At 35.6% G+C, this 23,970-nt stretch overlaps 1 protein-coding gene across 4 annotated transcripts in view; it reads right to left on the reverse strand.

The window, feature by feature from the left end:
• LOC150094143 (paired amphipathic helix protein Sin3a-like) overlaps positions 1–23,970 on the reverse strand; it is a 382,913-nt gene that overhangs the window by 149,297 nt on the left and 209,646 nt on the right. For all 4 annotated transcript variants that reach the window (XM_090411964.1, XM_090411965.1, XM_090411962.1 and 1 more), the window contains exons 13-14: positions 22,083–22,266; positions 7,367–7,496 (exon numbers count right to left, since the gene is read on the reverse strand). In XM_090411964.1, the coding sequence (XP_090268090.1) occupies positions 7,367–7,496; positions 22,083–22,266 (314 nt within the window). The remainder of the gene's footprint in view (positions 1–7,366; positions 7,497–22,082; positions 22,267–23,970) is intronic.

The following is a 23,970-nucleotide window of genomic DNA, read 5'->3' on the forward strand; positions in this document are numbered from 1 at the left end:
AGCATTTCTAGTCGAATATCATTTACTCTAGCTGCTGTTCAACATTTCAAGTTTTTTATGGACTTTTCTACCTCAAGTATTGGTATGTATTCTATTCTCTTTGCATTCCTCTTGAAAAATTTTAAGTACAGTTTAACAGTTTTTCAAAGTAATTACTCCATCTGGGATATCTTTATCTTCAGTTTTCATGTCACCTTTATCAGCTTTGATTCCTTTTACAGTATTCTTTCTGCCATTTCTAAGCTTCTTCAGTCTCCAGAACATTTTGCCACCTTTCTGATATTTATTATAACAGATTAGCTCTATTAACACATTCCTGAATACTAACAATGGCAATTGTTGTCAAATATCTTTATTTTTAATGCGATACTGCCATTGTTCCCATCTGTTCAGTCAACTAGTCTATCTAAGACCTCTCATATCAGAGGTCTCCAGTCTGATCAAGTGTTTTATTTCTACCCCAGGTCTCAGATCCATAAGTTAAAACTGGTTTGAACACCGTCTTGTATACAGCTAATTTAATGTTTTGACTAATTTCTTTCTAGCTTATTCCATATGAATTTAATCAGCTGACTTCCTACCATAACAGCTTTACTAATTGTGTTGTCTATTTCCATATTTAATTTGCTATAAAATTAGTGATTATTATCTCTTTTATAGTGCTTTTTCCTCAGAAAATTAGTGTATTAGTGTAGATTTTCATGTTTTTAGAGTATTTAGTATCTTATAACATTTTTATTTTGATATTGGCAGCATGGCACTAACATGACGAACAATGGCAGCAAAGATCATGTTGTCTGGCAATTTCAAAATATTTTGTGATATTATTCAGTGTAGTGTGTGAGAAATGTATTCGTCAAGAAAATTAAAGAATATGTGGAAGGAAATTGAAACTGGAGACCAAGTATATATTAAGTGTTTCAAAAGTGAGTGTCTGTTAGTTGATGAGAATGCAACAAAGACTGACAATAAGATGGAAAATGATGTAATTAATGTCGAACGTGCAGCTGTGGAAATAGAGGAGAATGAAATGGATATTAATAAAGAAATAGCATGCTTAAATGTTATCTTTAATAGGGCAAAGAGTGAAATTGAAAAATTGCAGAAGCAAAAAGGGTTAAGCAATGCTGAAAAAAGAAAGAAGCAGGTGATCAGAAGGAATAAAGACTGATTGAACAACAAGAAAAACAAGTTAAGGAGAAAATTATGTATGGAGACTCAGGGGAGTATGATCAGGGGAGTACTTAATGAAAGTATGACAAAATCACAGGTGCAAAAATTCATGATAATAGCCATGTCATCTGGATGCAAAAAGTTAAGTCAAAGGAAATGATTGTCTGATCCTGACAACCTCTATTTGGACTGAAACCAGCTTGTTTTTCACAATTGCTTGTAGCTGTTCCTGAAGTATATTTGCATAAATTTTACCAGGAATACTCAATAGGGAAATAACTCTAATTCTCACATTCAGTTTTATTTCCCTTTTTTATAGATGAGTACTATTGAGAGGCATTCTGAATTATGCAATGCAGCTACTGTAAAACTTTTATACCTTCATATTTGAGTATTTCTGGTCAAATTTTATGTACTCAAGCTACCTTTCTATATTTCATGGTTTTAGTGACTTTTTCTACTTCAACTATGGATATGTATTCCTGATACATTCCTGTTGGTAGTTTTCTACCATCATGCTGACACTGCTTGTTTCATTTAACAATCTTTCAAAGTAATCATTCCAAACATCTAGAATATCTTTATCTTTAGTTTTCATGTCACGTTTATCCATCTCTGAATGCTTTTACAGTACTGTTTCCTCTAAGTTTTTTGATAGCCTCCAGAATATTTTGCCACCTTCATGATATTTATTATCTATGTTCTACCAAAGTCTTCCCATGACTTTTGTTTAGCTAGTTTTACAAAGTGCTTCACTTTCTTACATTTGTGTTTATTTCTCTTAAGGGCACAAGCTGACTTACTTGTTAGGAACTTTTCATATGCTTTCTTCTTTCCCTTGACTGACTCTTTAACTTCCTGAGTCCACCACAGAGTTCTGATTTCTCCATCCTTACAGAAAACCTCACCAAATGCCTCTCTGGTTGAATAAATCAATGTTTTCATCAGAGTTTTCCAATAAATCTCCAAGGTTTGGCTCTTGTTTTTAAACTCTCCTTTTTTTTTCTTCAATGACGTTTTGTATCTGAGTCTACAGTTTACCTCTGAATGCTGCTCAGCTTTAATTCATTTGAAACCTTTCTTACACACACACACTTATTTTCAACATGAAATTCAATTTTATCCTCCCAGAACTAAATAGTGATCACTTACTATTTCAAATCCTCTGTATACTTTTGTGTCCTGAGCCAGTGAGAAAACATTGCTATCAACAATAGCATAGTAAATGAGACATTTCTTATTTTTGCATCTTCTCTCCATGCAAATTTGTGCACATTTTTATGTTGGAATATGGTGTTAGTAATAACTAATCCATGTCCTCAACAGAAATCCAGCAGGCATTTATCATTAATATTAGCTTTGCACTTTTCTTCAAATTTTCCCAAAACATTTTTGTATGTCTGACAATCATTTCCTACTCTGCTATTTAGATCCCCAACAAGGACCAACTATTCCCTTTTCATTGTGCTAGCTGCCTTCTCTAATGTCTCAAAAAAATTCTTCCATTTCTTTCTTGGTAGAACCTTCTGTGGGACCATAAGCACCAATAAGTCTCATTGTCCAGTTTCCCACTCTGATATTTGCCAACATCACTCTACTTGATGTTGCTTGCCATTCAAGAAGATTAACCTCATATTTAGTTTTAAATACTATAGTATGCAACACTATAGAATTGAATACTATAGCTACTCCCTCTTTTCCTTCATGTTATTGCCTAAATATAACATTTTGTATTTGTTACTCAGAAAGATCTCACCTGCTTTCGTCTTCATTTCAGTCATGACCATTATGTTAATCAGGTAATATGCCTTCCTCCCCCCCCCCACCTCACAATTTGTTAAATATCACTTGTTAAGCAGACATAAAATCCAGTTTTTAGTATTTATAACATTACAAGTAATCTAATCCTGCAACTTTCCCCACCGTTTTTAGATATTTCATATTAAGTTCTGTTATATCAAAAGAAGGTGAACTAAAATTGTCCATCTCAGTCCTGACTTCTTTTTATTTCCTCTTTTTTTTTTTTTTTTGTTTCTTAATAGAGCATAACTGTGGTGTTATGCTTACTTTTCCATTTTTAATTAAAGAAGAATTTTATGATCAGCACTAATTTAGCAATTTATCACCTAATAAAGTTTCATATCTTCCTGCTACTGTGAGTGATATCCAATTTTTTGTTTCCACTTTTCACATCTGGTCTCTGCCACTGCCGTCATTAGATTATCACAAGCTCTAATGATTATTATTACCACAAGACCTCATGGAGTCAAAGACTCATCTGGGAGGTCCTTTTATCACACACACATCTCATCATACCGTGTCTTAAACACACTCAAACTCCTTGCAGACACCACACTCTCAGGCAAGGCATTCCAATCATTCACAACTCTGCACGAAAAAAACCTGCCTCTCACTCCCCTACTCACACCCTCTTTATACAGTTTCCAGGGATGACCTTTGGTTCTCCCCTGATCTCCCACTATTCTCTGCAGAACTTCTCCACCATTGATCCTATAACAACCCCTTACCAACTTTAGGTCTCTATCATATCTCCCCCCCCCTCTTCCTCCTGTCCACCAGACTCTACAAATTACATCCTCTCAATCCTTCCTGATACTCAACATTCCAGAGGTCAGAAACTACCTTAGTCAGTTGCCTTTGGACCCTTTCCAACATCTCTTCATCCTTCTGAAAACCCGGTGACCAAATCTGGGCACAATAGTCCATGTGTGGCCTAATCAAAGCCTTATACAACAGAACAAGAATCTCCCTATTTCTACACATCAGTGTCCTCTGCATCATTCTCAGAAGCCTTTGTGTTGTCTTCACAATTTTGGCTATGTGTCCCCTAAATTTTAGATCCTTATCCACTATCAACCCCCCCCCCCCCCAGATCTCTTATTTTCTCTACCTCCAACAATATATTCTCGACAAGCATAAATTCTGCATCCCATCTTTGTTTTCCAAATTTTAAAACCTTACATATTGCAACATTGAACTCACATCCCCATTTCCATGCCCAATCATTCAATTTATTCAAGTCTTCTTGTAAGGCCACAACATCTTCACTAATCTTTATGGTTCGTCCCAACTTTGCATCATCTGCAAATAACTGAATATCTCCATCTAAATCTTCACCAATATCATTAATATACAAGTTAAACAGTAATGGTCCTAAAACAGACCTCTGAGGCACTCCACTAGTGACTTTCCTTTTCCTGGATATCGCACCCCCATTCACAACTTGTTGATACCCATCCAATAGCCAGTCTCCAATCCAATGCACTAATCTAACTTCCAACCCCATCTGCTCTAGTTTGACTGTCAACTTATCATGAGGTACTCAAGGATACCGTGTATCCTTCTCCTCTGTCCAAGGAAGCAGTCACTTTATTGTAATAAGTAAGTAGATTACTAAAACATGACCTCCCTTTAGCAAATCCATGCTGCTGTCCATCAAAGATAATACCATTGTTTTCAACCCAACTCTGGATCCTAGTTCTCACAAGCTTCTCCAACAACCTTATCCCCAACACCTGACACACAGATAGGTCTATAGTTTGACGCTTGAGTTCTATCACCTACTTTATGAAGAATCTTGTCCTCCTTCCACTCCTTAAGAACTTGACCAAGTGCAAGACTCGTATTAAAAAAATATGTCAAGGCAGGTGTCAACTCACTGGCACATTCCTTCAGAATATGCGGTGATATATTATCAAATCCCACAGCCTTATTTACATCTAGTTTACTCAACTCCCCAAACACCTCTTGCTCACTTACAGTCAGTCTCTCTTCCCCATCATCAACTGCTCTCAATCTCTCCACAAAGTCACATTCACAAGATTGAAAGACCTTTATGAACTGCTCATTAAGTATCTCCACCGCATATTCTGCAACAGCTGTCTTTATACCATTTTCTCCAATCAATGTCATCCTTCCATATCATTCTTTCTTTTGCTGGCTACATATTGAAAGAACTCCCTAGGATTTTTTTTGGCTTCATTAGCTAACTGCTGTTCATACCTCTCTTTAGCTACTCTCACCAACCAAGTCACCCTCCTTGACTGGTCTTTGTAGACCTAATGAAATTGGTTATTTTTGCTTCTCTTATGCTGCCTCCACAATGCCCTTTTTCTCTGTATCGCATGCTTAATCTCTTTATTCATCCATCTCACACCTACCTTATTTAACCTTCCCACTCTTGGAATACATTTAGACATTGCATCTACCAGATAGTTTTTGAAAATCCCCCAAGCTGCATTGATCTCTTTTCCAGCTAACTCCTCATTCCACGCTACACCTGCAAGCTGTCTCCTGAGCTTTTCATAATCACTCCCCACCTTGTAGTTCTACATATACTGTTTTCTCACAGTGGTCCTCACACTGCTGGCAACCACCCAGGTAATCACCTCATGGTCACTCTCACCAATTGGTGGATGATTTGACACCTCATTTATAATTACATCCTCTGATGAGATGACCAAATCCAAGACCCTCAATCCTCGTGTGCCCTCTGTTACATACTGTCTGAGGTAGTTATTCCTCAAAAATTCAAGAAACTAATTTTCTTTACTTCCAGTTGCTATCTCATCATTCCAGTCTATATTGCCATAATTAAAATCACCCATAATGATCACCTTTTTCTTATTTGCTTGGCTAATTTGAATATACATTTCACTATCACCACCATCCACATTACCTGGTCTATAACAACATCCCACCAAGTATTTCATTCCATTCACTTCTATCATATTCATAGCAGTATTCACACAATACTGCCTCAAAACCACTGGCACTATTTCCATCTTGCATCTCTACTTTGTATAGACATAACTCTTTCTCTATCATCAATAGCACTCCACCTCCCTTTTCACCCCTTCTATCCTCACAAAACACATCATGCCCTTCCATCTCTATTCCTGTTAGGATGTCATCCTCTTCCAACCATGTCTCACTTATTCTGACAATCTTTGGGTGAACAGACGCAATTAGTGCAACCATTTCATCTCCCTTGTTTCTTATACTTCTATCATTTGTATACAAACACAACTGCTCATTTCTGGATCTACAGCTAATACCACTCACTCGATGTGATCTCTCCATACTTGACTGGGGCCATTTCCCTTTCTGCATCTTTATTTTAGAACCCTTTTCAATTCCAACTGTTTCCTCTTGATCCCTACGATATGATATCGCTTGAATAAAGGTCTTTTTCGTATAATCTTTGATATTCTTTATATGCATTTAAACTTTGTCTTTTACTTTGCAACATATGTTCTACATCCTCTTGATATATTTCACAGCATCTTGTATGAAGTCAGGATTACTTTGGGGAGTTTATGCAGCAGTGTTTAATTTTTTCTTCCAAGCTTGCTGTGAAGGATACCCAATTTGCTTTACCAAAGTTGAAATGTTAGCAAAAAGTGACAAAGTTAGGCATGAAGACACTCTTAATTTGAATTATGATGGGATTGTGCTATGAATGTGGTAAAGCTCTAAGCTGCCTTTACACAGTTATTAGGGGTTGGTGCTAGCAATATAAAATCAAGGTTAGAACATCTACCAGCTAATTTCTAGACTTCCTCTTACTAGGTATTCACTTTATCCAAGTGGGTACCTAGTTGACAAGGGAAACATCATGAGATAGTGAGACAGGGTATTAGGAAGCAATTTTTAGCAATTTTAATATTTATGGTATATAATTTTATATCCTAGAAATATGTTGAATCACATAAGGAGGATGTAGAGTTTTCTTTGATATTGAAGTAGATTCTGAAACTGTTTTAACTAAGGAGCAAAATAAAAAATATTTCTTTATACAAGTGACTTATTTTATAGATTTTTCAACAGAATGAATTTCTTTCAATATTCCTAAGCAGATTTACAATGACAATATCATTGGATCAGATATTCCTTCCAAAACGGTTAGTTATCTATTTCCTATAAATCTGAGGTTTTCCACTTGCAAAAAAGCATAAACCTGTCTTTGAACACACAAAATCAACCATATTTGTCTATGGTGCTATATATAAACCATACTAGGTTTTATGCCTAATCAACATCTAATCAGGATATTTGAAAATAGTTTTTTAATAGATATATTTCAAGCAACAAAGAAACTCCATTTGCAAATTAGTGACTGTAAAAATTTTGAAATAAACTGAAACTTTGCTGTAAGATCCACTTAACTAACCTGCTTGCTTTTTTACATGGTAAATTATTAGATCAGCAGCATCTTGCAAGACACACATATTTTTGTACACAAATACAAGGTGAGGTCCAGTGGGCACATCGACTGAGCCTTCCTCCTGCTGTTCACGTCTCTGTAAAAGTTTATTAAAAATGCATATAATAAAAATATAAACATATATGTTTTTTAAATGATAAAATATATGTTTCCAAATCAATCTAATAATCATTATACCTAACTATTCCATTAATTGGCCTTCAAATCAGTAGATTCCTACTTGCAGAATTCTTTATATATTTTCATCGAGAAACTCTATTTGCAAAAGACTGAGAACTCAATTATTTCGGCCAATAATATCAATTAGGGTGGCAAGCAGTTGTCTACTGTACTCTTGTCACCAGTAAATCTACAAACTGACAGGAGATGTGAATTCCACCACTATGTCTTCAATCACTACCTGCTACTGATTTCCAAAAAAAAAAAGTTAGTGTGAAAAGAGTTTTACCTTCTTCCTTTGAAGAATGAAACAGAATTAAAAAGTTCCTATTTACTTTTTCTTTCTAATTAAGATATCCAAGAAAGGAAGTGTAGTTCCCATCATATTGGAGACTTAATGGATTGTATACAGCACTCAGAAAGGATTAAAACAGAATTTAATACTTCCTATATATTTTGTCTCAGTAAATGAGACATCTTCAGGGATTACAAAAAAAACTAATGTAACATCAAAAACAAATAACACACAATACTAAACCCAACCACATGGGTGACACTAAAGTCTTATCTAGGTGGAGCACCCTCTAAGGGCAGTTGTAGGTGGCCTGGAATGTAAAGTGGGACCTCCTGTGATAAGTATTTCCCAAATCTTAGGAAGCTTAATGCAACCGTATTTGTTGAGATTTGGTTGGTTCCTGAGAGCTGCTGCTGCTGCTGCTGCTGATTCTAAGAATAGTCTCTCTTTTTTGAATTTGTTGTGGTGGAACATGGTGGTTTTTTTCTATGAGATCCTGTGGGTTGTATCCAAGACATGGTCAGCTAAGCCTGACTGACCATAGTTATGTTTGCAGATGTATGACTTATGTTCCTCCAGGCGGATAGTGACTGATCTTCCTGTCTGTCCAAAGTAAGCCAGTTTACATGAACAGGGTACTTTATAGACTCCAGGCACTGAGAGAGGAGGGAGCTGATCTTTTGTAGCAAGTTTGCAGTGGGGCTTAAATGCTGTGTGTTGGTTGTACTTTTTTTAAAATCTTGGAATTTTAATTTTGAAATTGCAATTTTTTCTGATGTGCCATGGATGTAGGGTATGGCGATGGCATTTCTAAACTCTTTCTGAAGAGAAGACCGAGGAGAGGACCTTATTATTTTTTTAATACTGTGATCACTGTAGCCATTGGAGAGGAAAGTGTTGTGTATGTGGTTAAGCTCAGTTGTAAGGATGGTTCCACTGGAACAAAGATTGTGGGCTCTCTTGGTAAGAGTTTTAATAATGCCATATTGTTGAGTGGGGTGGTGGTGGGAGAGTTTGTGAATGTATCTGCCTGTGTGTGGGTTTTTTATAAACAGTGAAGGAAAGTGTATCGTTGGGAAGGCGTGTAACTAAGGTGTCTAGGAAGGGTAAACAATTGTTCTTTTCCTTTTCCATTGTAAACTGGATTCTTGGATGTAGGCTGTTGAGGTGACTGAGGAAAGAGTCTAATGTGTCTGGGCCATGAGGCCAAAATAGAGAACACATCGTCTACATATCTTAGCCAGATAGAAGGTTTGAGAGCGGCTGAGTCTATGGCTCGTTTTTCAAATTCTTCCATATAAAAATTGGCAAGGGGGGGGGGTGAGAGGGGGGAACCCATGGCAGTTCCCTCTATCTGCTTGTAGATTTTGTTCTTCCAAGAAAAATAACCAGAATTGATGGCAAAGGAAAAGAGATCTAGGACGTCAGAAGGAAAACGTTTTTTAAGAGTGTTAATGTATCAATTAAGGGAATATTGGTAAACAATGAGGAGTCATCCAGGGACCAGGAAGACACTTTTTTAAGTAAATTTTTTAACGTGTGTTTTTGTGGGATCGTGTTCTAGCGGGGGTGTAGGTAGAGCAATCTCGGAGGATAATCCCAATTTTTCTATTGTATTCCATGGTATTAAGAATGACAATGGCATTACCCTTATTTGCTCTGGTGATGACGATACTTTTTTCTTTTCATAATTTCATGAGAGCAGTGCATTGGGTGGATGATAAATTACTTTTTGAAGGCAGAGACTGGGCGAGGATGTTGGCGATGTCAAGTCTGATGTTATTTGCTATCTCTGGCGCTAAGCGACAGATACCGTGTTCAACATTGTACATCACATCAAGCACCGGCACTTCTTTAGGAGCAGCTGCAAAATTGTGGCTGAGGCTTAAGGCACTAACGGCTTCGTCGCTGAGCCTTTTGAATGATAAGTTCTGGAAGCGGTTGAATTTGCAGTTGTGGTTTGGCTTTTGAATTTGTGGTTGCAGTTTGGCTTTAATATATAGGAAGTATTAAATTCTGTTTACATCCTTTCTGAGTGCTGTATACAATCCATTAAGCCTCCAATATGATGTCTTAACAGCACTTAAGCCTCTATACATGGATTTTGTTCCCACTTTTGAGGTGAGGAAAAAAAGCACACAGAAGATTGCATACCAGTAGACAAGACAAAATAGTGCTATTTTGACATGTAACTGAAAAATTCACACAAAACAGACTAGAATTTGGTAATCATCCTTTATCACTATATTTGGTCTTCCTATAGATTGTTATTTAAATTTAATAAAGTTAATCAAGTTAAAATTAAAGTTATATTTAATTTTGTGAATTTCTTCAAATTTTATTTATTATACTGAATTAATATCTTTCAGTTATCACTTCCTGACAAATATAACTCACTCTAAACATAGGAAAGCTATTTTAGAACTAAATGAGATATACAAAGATTATGGTATGATAATATCAACAGAAAAATCAAAAACTATGGCCTAAAATAGTAATAGATAACAAGATCTTAGAACAGGTGAATTCATTTAACTACCTAGGATGTATGATCACATATGAAAATGAAAAAGATATAAACGCAAAAATTGCAAAATATTTAAAAATAACAGGTGTAATTAACTCTATATTTAAACCAAACCTAGTTCAAAACCAAACCAGGCTAAAAGTATACAATACATTAGCCTTACCGGTCTTAATGTATGGAAGCGAAATCTGGACAATAAAACAAAAAGACAAACAAAGATTAACAACAGCAGAAATGAAGTTTATGAGAAAAACTGCAAAGTATACCCTATTTGATCACAAAAGAAACGAAGATATTATGAAAGAATTAAATCAAGAACCAGTAATAGAAAAAATTAAAAAATATAAATATAAATGGATGGAACACGTTCAAAGAATGAAAACAGAAAGATTACCAAAACAAGCCTTAAAGTACAAGCCATTAGGAAAAGGAAAACCAGGATGTCCTCTTAAACGATGACTTCTAAGGCTGGAATATGGAGCATGGCCTAAATCTTTAATGGGTATTAAGGATTTAGGCCATGCTAGACCTAAATCCTTAACACGCATGATGATGATGAGTGATTATTCATTGGGAAAGGAAAAATGTAAAGATAATATGTTTGCTACCTTTTAAACTATCATGAGAGAATGATATTTCTATTTAATTTTCGATTTTGAAAACATCAGAATGATATTTCTATTTTATATAAAGCTAGGAAGGTCATTAAGCCTAACCATCGCTCAAAGTCAAAAAGTTTCGATGGAAAAGAATATAGAATATTTTAGTTCACAGGTTTCAAGATAAATTAGCATGGTATATTTACCTGATGACATCACTGGAACTTAAAATGCATTTAGACATTATGTGCAAACAGTGAAATCATTAAGTTAATGAGAATCTCTAGAAATATGTCACAGTAAGTATACATTCCATACCAGCAGTGTGGAATTGTCCATTATTTGTAGTCTGTGTTATGTCGTCATTTTGTTGTGTTCTCTATATTATGCCTTGTTCTGTTGAAAGTTTATTTTTCAATTGGTTAGAGTATAATAAATTTAGTTTAATCCTTTATCCAAGTGTGAGCAAACAAAGTTTGCGCCTGAAAGTATCTTCAGGACTGGGGTAAGGTGATACAACACCAGGGCAGCTCATTGCAAAGGTGGAGCAAGCTACCAACACTCCTGTCTCAGTATCTCCTATAATGCAAAACACATCTCCTTGCGGATATATCTAATGTTATGCATTAAGGGAAGGGCCACTACCCAGACTAGTTTCGACCTTTATTGAGGTCTCTTCAGTGGGAGCCAGGCCCAAGTTGAGATACCAGGCAGAAGCATTAGCAGGTCATCTCTACCTATAGGAGTTGCCAAATGGTGTGCCACCCTTTTTTAATAAATTACTCTGGATTTAGAGAAAGATGTTGAAAGTTTATTTTTCACTTGGTTAGAGTATAATAAATTTAGTTTAATCCTTTAACCAAGTGTGAGCAAACAAAGTTTGCGCCTGAAAGTATCTTCAGGACTGGGCTAAGGTGGTACAACACCAGGGAAACTCGTTGCAAAGGTGGAGCAAGTTACCAACACTCCCGTCTCAGTATCTCCTATAATGCAAAACACATCTCCTTGCGGATATGTATAATGTTACGCATTAAGGGGAGGGCCACTACCCAGACTAGTTTCGACCTTTATTGAGGTCTCTTCAATAAAAGGTTTGGCAAAGGAGTTACCAAAAGGTGGCACACCTTTTGGCAACTCCTATAGGTAGAGATGACCTTGCTATTGCTTCTGCCTGGTATCTTCACATCTGGACCTGGCTCCCACTGAAGAGACCTCAATAAAGGTCGAAACTAGTCTCGGTAGTGGCCCTCCTCTTAATGCGTAACATTATACATATCCGCAAGGATATGTGTTTTGCATTATGGGAGATACTGAAATAAGAGTGATGTGAGCTTGCTCCACCTTTGCAATGAGTTGCCCGGTGTTGTACTACCTTACCCAGTCCTGAAGATACTTTCAGGCACAAACTTTGTTTGCTCACACTTGGATAAAGGATTAAACTAAATTTATTATAGCCTAACCAAGTGAAAAATAAACTTTCAACGTCTTTCTCTAAATCCAGAGTAATTTAATAAAAAGGTGGCACAACTTTTGGCAACTCCTATAGGTAGAGATGACCTGCTAATGCTTCTGCCTGGTATCTCAACTTGGGCCTGGCTCCCACTGAAGAGACCTCAATAAAGGTCGAAACTAGTCTGGGTAGTGGCCCTTCCCTTAATGCATAACATTAGACATATCTGCAAGGAGATGTGTTTTGCATTATAGGAGATACTGAGACAGGAGTGTTGGTAGCTTGCTCCACCTTTGCAACGAGTTGCCCTGGTGTTGTACCACCTTATCCCAGTCCTGAAGATACTTTCAGGCACAAACTTTGTTTGCTCACACTTGGATAAAGGATTAAACTAAATTTATTATACCTTGTTCTACCTCTAAATAGTGCGCTTTCTAATCTACTGTTGTGCCCTTAAAATATTAATTCAATTCTATTTCCTTTTTGGATATTGGCAAAATTTATTTTTATGCTGCGCCAACCAATATCCTATAACAGAAGAGACTCTTGTTCAGGGAAACAATTCTAAATTCAAAAGAGATACACACAATAATTAATCTTACGTTAGCGCTGTGCAGATTCAGTTAGCAGTCATGACCTAAATCTCACTTAAGCAATAATATCTAATTCCTTCCCGCCAAAAGGTTCTATTTCATAAGTGGTTTGAATTCGTAATCAGGCATAAACTCCGGTATAAGGTGCAAAACATGTTTATTGGAAAAGCATAAAACATTTACAGTTAAGAAAATTAAAATACTCAATAGAACAAAACTCACTAAATCACAACAATGAATTTGAGTAAGCTAAATCCTTCAAGTACGAAAGGATAAGATTGAGTGTGAGCATAACACTACTAGGATATAATTCCTTTCACAAGTTATTCACAGAACATGCATTGAACACTTTCATTAATACTCTATCAATAACCATCTTAATTCTAAATTTCATTAGTCAAGCCTAGTCATTCTCAATCAAAATACTGCCTATCAACAATTCTTCCTTGTTCCACGTGGTCTTAACTAATTCAATCAAATTCTCACTTAAAAGTCCTCTATTAGTGTCCTTAGTTTACAGTATACACAGATTTCTTATTCTTCTAAGCAATTTTTACCATAGAATGAAATTCTTTACATTACCGGATCCTTTCAGATTTCATGCCGCCATCTCATGTAGATCTGGATTACCTTACTGTATAGTTATCGGCCGTCTTTGTGCCTGGCGATGCACTACGCTTTTCTTTGAATCTTTTCCGGACTGTGGCATGCTGTCTACTGCTCCACAGGAAACTTTCTTGGTTCTCTCCGATGGGACATTCTGCTAAGGCTCGATTCTACATAGGCCGTCATATCGCGATCAGCTCCACTTGGAAATCTTCAAGCATTCTCAAGAAAAGAACCCGCCATCCGTCATCACTGTAGTCGACCCACTGCTCTCTCATGAATCCCCCCGACAAAACTCCTAAAACTGGAAACCAGGACCCAAAGAAGAAAAAAGCCCTGTAATATGGCATGCATCATTTTTTATTCACCCTTTTGGGCGCCCTCTGTTTGATGTGTTTTTTTACCCATGAACCCCATCGTTCATGCCCCTTGGGTGATCCTACACTCTCCCTAATCTGTTAGGTTACCCTATTCCAGGTAGTTGTTCTGACGTCACTTTCTGCATAGGTACAGCCTCCATCACTATGCTCGTCTCGTACAGATTATACACGATTATTCCGGATTACTACTTATTATCTTTCTGGAAATTTTGTAATGTACTAGACAGCTTAATGGGATTTACAAATAACTTAACAATTCCCTTACATAATTCTTACTATTCTGACACAAAATTCTCTGCTTCTCATTTCAGTTATATAGGAATAAATTTCAATATACGGCACATATGGACTACACATTATCACATAACATAAAGAAATTTCTCATAATTATTAGCTGATGTGCAAGTATCTCCTTAATTAGTAATATTTATCATGTTAAATCCTAAATAAAGAATTTACTTGTAAAGTTCTCCATTCAGGATCTAACATCTATAACACCCAGCTATCAGGGTGTCACTGGTGCAGTCTTCACAATAAGTAGATGAGTGATAATAGAGAAAGAGAGATATAAGAACAACTGATGAATATATGAAAAGAAAGAATTAAAAAATAGGAGAACAATGGATAGATAAAAGAAGAATAAAAGGAAGTTTCTGTAAGAAAAAAATCCTTTCATAAAGCAAAATGAGGATATGAGCTTTTTAAGCTGGCCTTGAATTTCATTTGGAAATATCCTACAAATGAATGTTGTTGTTTTTTTATTTTTTAATTCTTTGTGTGACTGTGCATAAATACAACTGCTGATGCTGTTTTTCTTTTGTGTGTGTGTGGTAATTAAACCTATGGCATATAATCTTTGCAAAATCTGTACTTTATGGAGGACAAAAAATTTTTCAAATACACATTCCTGAGATAGTTAAACTTGCTTCATGGAGTTGGGTGTTTAAATCTTTTTAACTCCATATTGTTTACAGACATTGTTAGAAAAAGTTTGACCTTATTTTTTTTTTTTTAAGTATGGATGTGCGTGTGTGTGTGAACATGTAAAAAGGACATTGATTTATACAGTTTACTTTTTTATATTGAATTTTCTCACATACTGTGCTGTCATAGTATCCTGTACATAACCCCTTCAGGATACATGTCAGGAATTCGATGATGATATATATGTATATCACACACACACACACACACACACACACACACACACACACACACACACACACACACACACACACACAGTTGACCCTTGAAGAATGAAGAATGCAGGTTTGAACTGTGCAATTTCACTTATATGTGGTTTTTTTAAATGAATATATTGGTAAATTTTTTGGAGATTTCTGACAATTTAAAAAAAAAACTCGGATGAATCGCGAGCCTTGTAGAAATATTGAAAAAATTAAGAAAAAGTTAGGTATGTCAGCCTATTTTATTATTTACTACCATAAAATATACACAAATCTATTATAAAAAGTTAAAATTCATCAAAAATTACGCAAATAAACACTTACAGACTGTACATGGTCATTTGCAGTCGAGAGAAATGTAAACAAACATAAAGATACTGTATTAAATCATAACTGCATAAAATTAAAAAATGTTATTAATTAATTAACATAAAATAAAAAAAGATTCATCCCTTAGTGTATAGCTAGGCTACCATACAGCAATCATATTGCTGCTTCTTCAATGCATGAATCATTATACATGTAAATAAATTTATACGAATTTCTTTTTCACATTATCTTTTCATTTTTGATGTCTTGTATTAGTAATATGTATAACATCTACAGTGTTTTGTATCTATTAAGACAACAATGATGTAGGTACTGACAGACATACGATTTGTATTGTAAACAGACGATATAAACTTATGGTATCGATAAATACAATATAGTACTGTAAATGTATTTTCAATTCCTTACGATTGTCTTTAATAACATTTTCTTTTCTCTAGCTTACTTTATTGTAGAATATCAGCAATCCCTCGATTAGTGCAACTAATGCATTCTTTAAAACAGGCGCATTAATCGAAAACGCACTAATCGAATATATATATTACATAATAACTTATGGGGAAACAGTATAATTCATTCCTCAAATTTCTTTTTTGAACCTTAATTTTTTAATAAAAGAATTAAGGTATGTCTCAGGGCCTAGTTAAAGGAAAACCATGAAGTTGAAAGACAATAAAGCATATTCAGAATATAAATTTTATTATTCTACTTCTTAACAAAGAATTCAGCTAATGTAGTTTGGCGGGCATTTTGTTTCTTTTTTTCATACAACCGATGGTATGGCCCTATTGCCTCTTTTACTCTTCTGTAAATTTTACTGCTTCTCTCTTCATCACCGAATCTTTTTCACACATCCACTTTTTTGCTCACTAATTCTTTTACTCATGATTCTTGGAAAAATACTTTAAAATAAAAAAAAGTAAGGAAAAACACACTCATATAACATTGCAAAGGAGGCATGAGATATGACCATCAAAGCGCTATGTAATTATAGTATACGCCCACACTTTCGTACAGCTTTGCTTGTCTTGGTGTCAAGAATAGTCGATTCATGCTGAAGGGGAGAAAGAAATAAAGGACGTACGAATCGGTCACCAACACGCGAAATCATGTGCTTTATAGATAAAAAAATTTCCAACTGTTATACAAGCAAAATAGTTACCACTTTAAAAACTACAATGATCATAAAAGAGAAGTTAATTTTCTGAAGTGTAATAATAAACAACTCATACCAGAAGACAGATTGATTACCCTATTATCGGAATGGATTCTCCTTTTTGTGACATGCACAGAAGTGTCGAAGGATCTCGAATCTGTGGGCGTACTATAGCAGATGACATAAATATTGGCGGTAAATTTTGTAACATAGTATACATAGTGTACATCGAAGTAGTGTAGTATGCCATTAAAAATAACTTTGTAAAATATTTTAAATAGGTAACTAAATTATTTCATTCCAGTGAGTGATTTTTTAAAATAGTTAGCCATAAAAATGTATAGACAGAAAATTTTTAAAACCTGTAACATTTATTTTTAAGATGTATATAGGCGCACTAATCGAATTTGGGTATCGAAAAAAAATTACACACTAATTGAAAATGCACTAATTGAGGGATTACTGTAGTATATAATACATACCATACAAAATATGTGTTAATCAACTGTTTATGTTATCAGTAAGGCTTCTGGTCAACAGCAGGCTACTAGTAGTTAAGTTTTTGGGGAGTCAAAAGTTATTATTATTATGGGCAACTCCAAGGAGTCCTTAGACTCATCGAGGGAGGCCCTAAACATCATGTCAAGAACAACTATTCAACATCCACACAGTATCTATCATACTTTGCCTTGAACTCATTCACAGTCATGGCACCCACAATAGACTCTGGCAGCTTATTCCACTCATTCACTACTCTCCAAGTAAAAAACCTAGTTGTAACACCCTTGCTAACCACACTCTTGCCCAGTTTCCATGAATGGCCCTAGCCCTCCCACCACCAGTCCTGTTCTGAAAAATATCTTCTGAATTAATCTTATAGAAATCCTTCTTAATTTGAATGTCTTAATCAAATCACACCTTTTCCACCTATCGACCAATTTCTGCAACCCACAAATCTTCAACCTTTTCTCATAAGGTTCATTGCATAGACCTGCTATCATCTTGGTCACTTGCCTCTGAATCCTCTCCACCTCCTCCCCATCAAGAAGAAGCCCTGGGGCCCAGATCTGGGCACAGTAGTCAAGATGGGGTCTTATCAAGGCTCGATAGAGGAACAATAACTTGCTTGTCTCTACTCGTCAAAGTATTCTTCAGTAACCAAGTGATTTGATGAGCTGATTTAGCAACTTTTGCAATGTGCCCCCTAAACTTCAATTTCCTATCCACCAACACTCCCAAATCCCTGGCCTCATCAATCTCCTGGAGTACAGTTCCACCAATGTGGTATACTGCTGCTAATCTTTTCACCCCAAAATGCATAACCTTACACTTTACCACATTAAATTGACATCCATTCTCCTTAGCCCAGTCCTCTAATCTATCCAAATCATCCTGCAAAATTTTGACATCATGTGCATCCACTATTGCTCTACCCAACTTTGCATCATCAGCAAACAAATGAACAGTTCCTCTCAGATCCTTTCCTATATTGTTAATGAACAAATTAAATAGTAGTGGTCCAAGAACAGAACCCTGCGGCACACCACTAGTCACAGGCCATCTTTTGGACTTTACTCCTGAATAAACTACTCTCTGACATCTCTCCATCAACCACCCTCCTATCCATCTCACCAACCCAATATCCATCCCCATATATCTGCAGTTTACTGATTAGAATTCCATGTGGTATCCTGTCAAAAGCCTTAGCAAAGTCCAGCAGTATCACTGTAAATCCATTACCCTTATCCAGTTCAGTCATCACTGTGTTATAAAACGTGAGCAAGTTACTGAGGTATGATCTACCGCTTCACAAAACCATGTTTCCCCCCATACAGTATCCCATTTTCATCTATCCATTCCTGTATTTTTCTCTTGACTACTTTCTCCAAAACCTTGACAACGACTCCTGATATGCTGATCGGTCGGTAATTTGCAACAGCAGTCTTGGAACCTCCTTTATGCAGTGGAACTATTTTCCCCTCTTTCCACCCCCTCCGGACTAACCCAGACCTGAGACTCAAATTAAACAAAATGGTTAAGGGCACAAACAATTCTTTAGCTGCTTCACGTAAGACCTGAGTTGGTATACCATCCAATCCCACAGATGTATTCATATTAAGGTTTTGTAATATACTATACAGCTCCATTTCATTCACCTCAATTCCCGTATAAGCTATTGGTTCCTTCATTCCTGCAATATCACCACCTAGATGATATACTCTCACTCAGTAATTCCAATATATCAACTAATTCAGTTACCTCCCTACCATCGGCATTCCTTAAAATCATTCTGCCGTATACATTTTTTCTTTTACTTGCAGCATATCGAAAAAACTGTGTGGGATTCTCTTTAGCTTGCGTGGCAAATTTCCTTTCATAATCTGCTTTTGCTTTTCTTATTACACTCGTTACCCTTCTGGCCTGTGCTTTATACTGTTCGCCTGCTTGCAGGTCATCTTTCTCCTTATATTCCCTCAACAGTTGTTTCATTTTTTGCAGCTAAAGCTTAATGGTGTTATACATGGATTCTGAACAGCGAGAGGGGTCTGTGCTCCTAACCACGCATTGTTCAAGGATCAACTGTATATACACACTTGACTTGGGATTAAGACTAAATCTTAATCCCAAGTTTTAGATTATGACTAAAACTTGGGATTAAGTTTTCAAACACTTGATCAAAACTAGAACAAGATGTTTGGAGTATTCGAACACCAATTACATAGGCCTGAAACAATGACACATCAAGTACATAGGATATGAACCTCTTTAGAAAAAAAAAAGGTGAAGTTTTAGAACTGTTTCATACAAAGAGTTTTGGTAAAAATAAAATAAAAAAGAAGTAAACATGGGACAAGAAGTAAATAAAGCAAATGATTCAAAAAATTCTTAGCTAAGGCAACAAGCTCTTAGAAAGTGCAGAGAGAAAATAAGAAAGCTAAGTTACATAACTAAACACAAGTCATGGGAAGATTTTGAAAAGAATATAGAAAATATATATTAAGTCACCGAATGTATATGTATATATCACCGAACATGAATATATATATTCATGTCACCGAATTGAAGCCTTTGGCTCTTCATATAATTAGTAGAAAATATATATTTATGGTACAGCTCTCACATCATAGCAAGTTATATTTGTAGTCCACCAGAATGATTAAAGACAAAAATAATTTGTAATTCATTAGCAGTTCACATGGCTAAATCCATAAAAGTTGGAAAGGATATTGTAACACAACTGTCTCTAGGACCAAACACATGCTACTGTAGCTTCTGCATAAGAGGTGCAAAAAACAGGTGCGACTATTGCACAGGAACTGTTCTACTTTAGAGTTAAGATCATTGATGAGACTAATATTCTCATAAGCTTTACTAGAATAGTACCACTGTATTCCACAAGATTAATGTATTATGTGGTTATTGTCAAGATGTTCATTTCTAAAGCAGAGCTACCATAATGGTTTGATTTATGTATTTCAGCCAATAGTCAAAACAATAAGCTGCTGAAATTTCAGTGTTTAATTATTACACAACGACTGAGTAAGATCAATTTACAAACTATGAAGGATTTTATATAAAAAAACACAGTACATCTTTATACAAAAACATTTTTAACATGGCTGTTTTTGCTGATGCATCCAGCAGTGAAACTGTATATATTGGTTCTGTGAAAGAATAAATTAGTAACTTGTATTTAATCTCTTTTATGAAACTGCATGTAGTTACTTAAAAAACTTCCAGCATTATTATAATAATTTAACTCCCAAAATTATAATCATGTACTATGAGAAATTATCAGTGGAAATTTTAATTGTAACTTACCTGGCAATATATTACTGTGTATATCTCTCTCTCTCACCTCATATCCCTTATAAATCTTTGGAATTTTTCAAACAGAAACAAAAAAATTCAATATTTCATGCTGCAACCTTTATACAGTAACTCTAATTATATGCACTTTTGTTATATGCATATATGCAGTTTCATTTCAATACATAAGGACTACTACTGTTTCCTATCCAAGATTGAGGAAGCCTCTATGCATGATGAGAAGCATCATGACAAGCTTCTATGAGAAGCATCTATTATTTCCTACCTTTGTCCACTGTGCTCAGTAGCCATTTTGTGTTCCTTACTGCCTTATTGGTTTATGTGGTATTGTATTTATATTTATCTTCACATTCATCTGTAAATATGAAGATCTGACAAAAGCTGAAAGCAACCAACACCTTTTGCTGCAAGTTTGGGTGGTTCAACTGCCATAAGAGTCACTATGTATTCCATGATCTCAATATGACCAAAGAGGCTGTAGCTGCAGATCACACTGCCACTGAAGAATTTCATGATCTCTTCAAAACAAAGATAGCAGAAGGAGGTTACACACCAAAGCAGATGGTTATCCTAGATGAAACTAGTCTGTTTTGGAAGTGAATGTCCAGTTGTACCTACATACCAACTAAAGAGAAGACAGTGCTTGGGTTTAAAGCTCTAAAGACTTCTGCACATTGCTTTTGGGATGCAATTCTTCTGGGGACTACAAAATAGGATCTCTTATGATGACTCAGAAATATAACACTCGCTGAAGGGATATGTAAAGTAAAGATTGCCTGTTGTTTGAAGAGCAAATAAAAAAGTCTGGATAACATCATAGATTTTTAATGAATATTTTTTGGGAGAGTTGCACAATGAACTAATCTCGAAAATGAAGAATTACTTTCAAGTTATTAGTTTTATGCATACTGAGTATTTTATTTACTAATCTTATGCCTTAATATGTATGAAAAAAAGGCATTTTTTAATTAAATTAATCTTGAAAGATTGGAATCTTGCTTGTTCGGGAATGTGCCCTCTATTATCCCACATTACAAGCCTCTCGTTTTATGCATTTTCGATATAAGTGGCAATTCTTGAGAACGCGATCTCAGCATATAACAAGAGTTACATATACAATTCTGTTAGTAACGTAAATGTCTCTGAAGTCATAAAGCAAACAAAAACAGATATTTATTATTATGTGATACCTCCAGGGAGTCCAAAGACTCATTGAGGGAGAGCACCTACTCCACAACTCTCTATCTCTACCACTCAACCCACCAACTACAACGAACTGCAACTACACCAATGCCCTCTACTGCCCACCACCACCACTAGTATTTTCACAGACAATCACAAACATCCATGCCTATGGCGGGATTTGAACCCTCTAGCCTTTTGGCTGGAGAGCAGATACACTAACCACTCGGCTGGCATGAATACATTTGGTACATTTGGATATTTTAACATGGACACATTTGGTAATATTCTTAAGAAACAATTTTTATTTAAAAATAAGAAAGAAACACACATATATTCCTGGAAATATATATAAAATATAGATTACCTCTTCGTAAACAGTTTCAATTTCGTTGATCAAACTCTTGGACCTCAAAAATTTGATATCATTTTGCTTGAATGTAACTCCTTGGTGGTCTAAAGATTTTAAATAGTATTTATCAATCTGTTCTCTCCAAATCTGATTAAAATTTTTTTGTGCTTCTCTCCATTCTTCTTCCTTTGCCTTTAACCTGTGACAATTACAAATACACTTAGGGCGAAATATTTGAAATTAACTCATATTAATGCAGCACAGAAACAGAAACAAAACACACATATAGCAGGTCATAATTCATGATTTAAAGGTCTTTTTTAAAAATTATTATTTTAATTATAATATAGAGAATTGATTTATCAAAAAATTGAGGTTGACACCTAGTCAGTTAAAAAGTTGTAAATATATATAATGGAAGTACACTTACAGAATAGATCACAATCATAAACAGTATATTAAAATTAGTACTGGAACAACCCCTGTTATAGAAAGAAGCATAATGATATATACACTATGTTGACAAAAGTACTTGGACACCTTACATGTCATGCAAACTTCGTATCTAAATACATGCAAATATTCGGGGAGTGTCTATGTAATAAAAGGTGGGATGTGCTGAATGTTTACACTGTACTCTATGTCAAAATAGCACATTCAGATAAACTGACAGATTTCCAATGTGAGATGGTAGTTGAGTGTCACATTGGTTGTCTTTCTGTCCATGACATTGCTACTCATCTCAGTATAATGAAATCCACTCCTGCTTATGTTATTTGCAGATGGAAAGTTAATGGTGCTACCATAGCAGGAAAATGTCCTGGGTGGCCACTGACCAAGATCCACAAGCTCTGTCTCAGATTGTTTGAGCATCCCACACATCATCAGCAGTGGACCTTACACTCAACCTGGAAAATACTATAGGGACATCTGTCATAACTATGGTACAACTCTAGTTCCATAGATGATTGGAAAAGGGTGTTCTGTGGAGCGACAAATCATACTTCCAAATGTTTCACTCTGATGGTTGTGTTTGGATTTGGAGATTACTCAGGAAATGATTCTGGCAGGATTGCATAATTTGGTGGAGGCTCAGTAATAGTATGGGTTTTCAGTTGGATGGAGCTTGGTCCAAAACCATGATGTCTGATGGCTACCTGGACATTCAAGACAACTTCATGCTTCTAAAACTGTGGAAGTACTTCGACAGCGATCCTTGCATGTTTCACTATGACAATGCTCCATGCCATACTGACTGTGTGTCCGAGACTGGTTTCCACAAAACAACGTATTGGACTACTGGTTTAGAGTCTAGACTTCAACCCTATCGAACATCTTTGAAACACATTCTCCCTAGACCATAGCAACTGCCATCAGAAATGGAATTACTGATGGCAGTTGCTATGGTCTAGGAATGGAAGAATATTCCTGTTACAACATATCAGGTCAAAGGTGGATCCACTCGGTACTAGAAATGTAATTAAATTGTAATTAAATGTAATACTAGAAATTCTCTTCAAATTCTGAATATTAGCAGAGCATGAAATTAAATTTTTTTTAAATTAATATAATCTGCAAGAACTAGCAGTTGGAGTCAAGAAAATCAGTATGGAGCAATGCCTAAGAAAATATTCAGTCAACATAATTTTTCTCAACTTTTGTCAACATAGTGTATATATTCCTATCTCACACATACTCTCCACTACTACATAAAGGAAGCATATATATGACTATAGACAAATGTGCATCTATGTTCTGTTACATGGAAAACACCTTTCCATGTAACAGAAGAAAAGCACCTTTTATTTTTGCCACATGGAGAAGAAACGAGACTTTGAAAGAAGTGTTAGTAAAAGCTGTCATATTAGTGACCTATCTGTTTGTGAAATTGGTAAAATACCCA

Source organism: Typopeltis vanoorti, chromosome 22, assembly GCF_054136105.1.
Source record: "Typopeltis vanoorti isolate ZY-2024b chromosome 22, IOZ_Tvanoo_1.0, whole genome shotgun sequence".
NCBI classification, from domain to species: domain Eukaryota; kingdom Metazoa; phylum Arthropoda; class Arachnida; order Uropygi; family Thelyphonidae; genus Typopeltis; species Typopeltis vanoorti.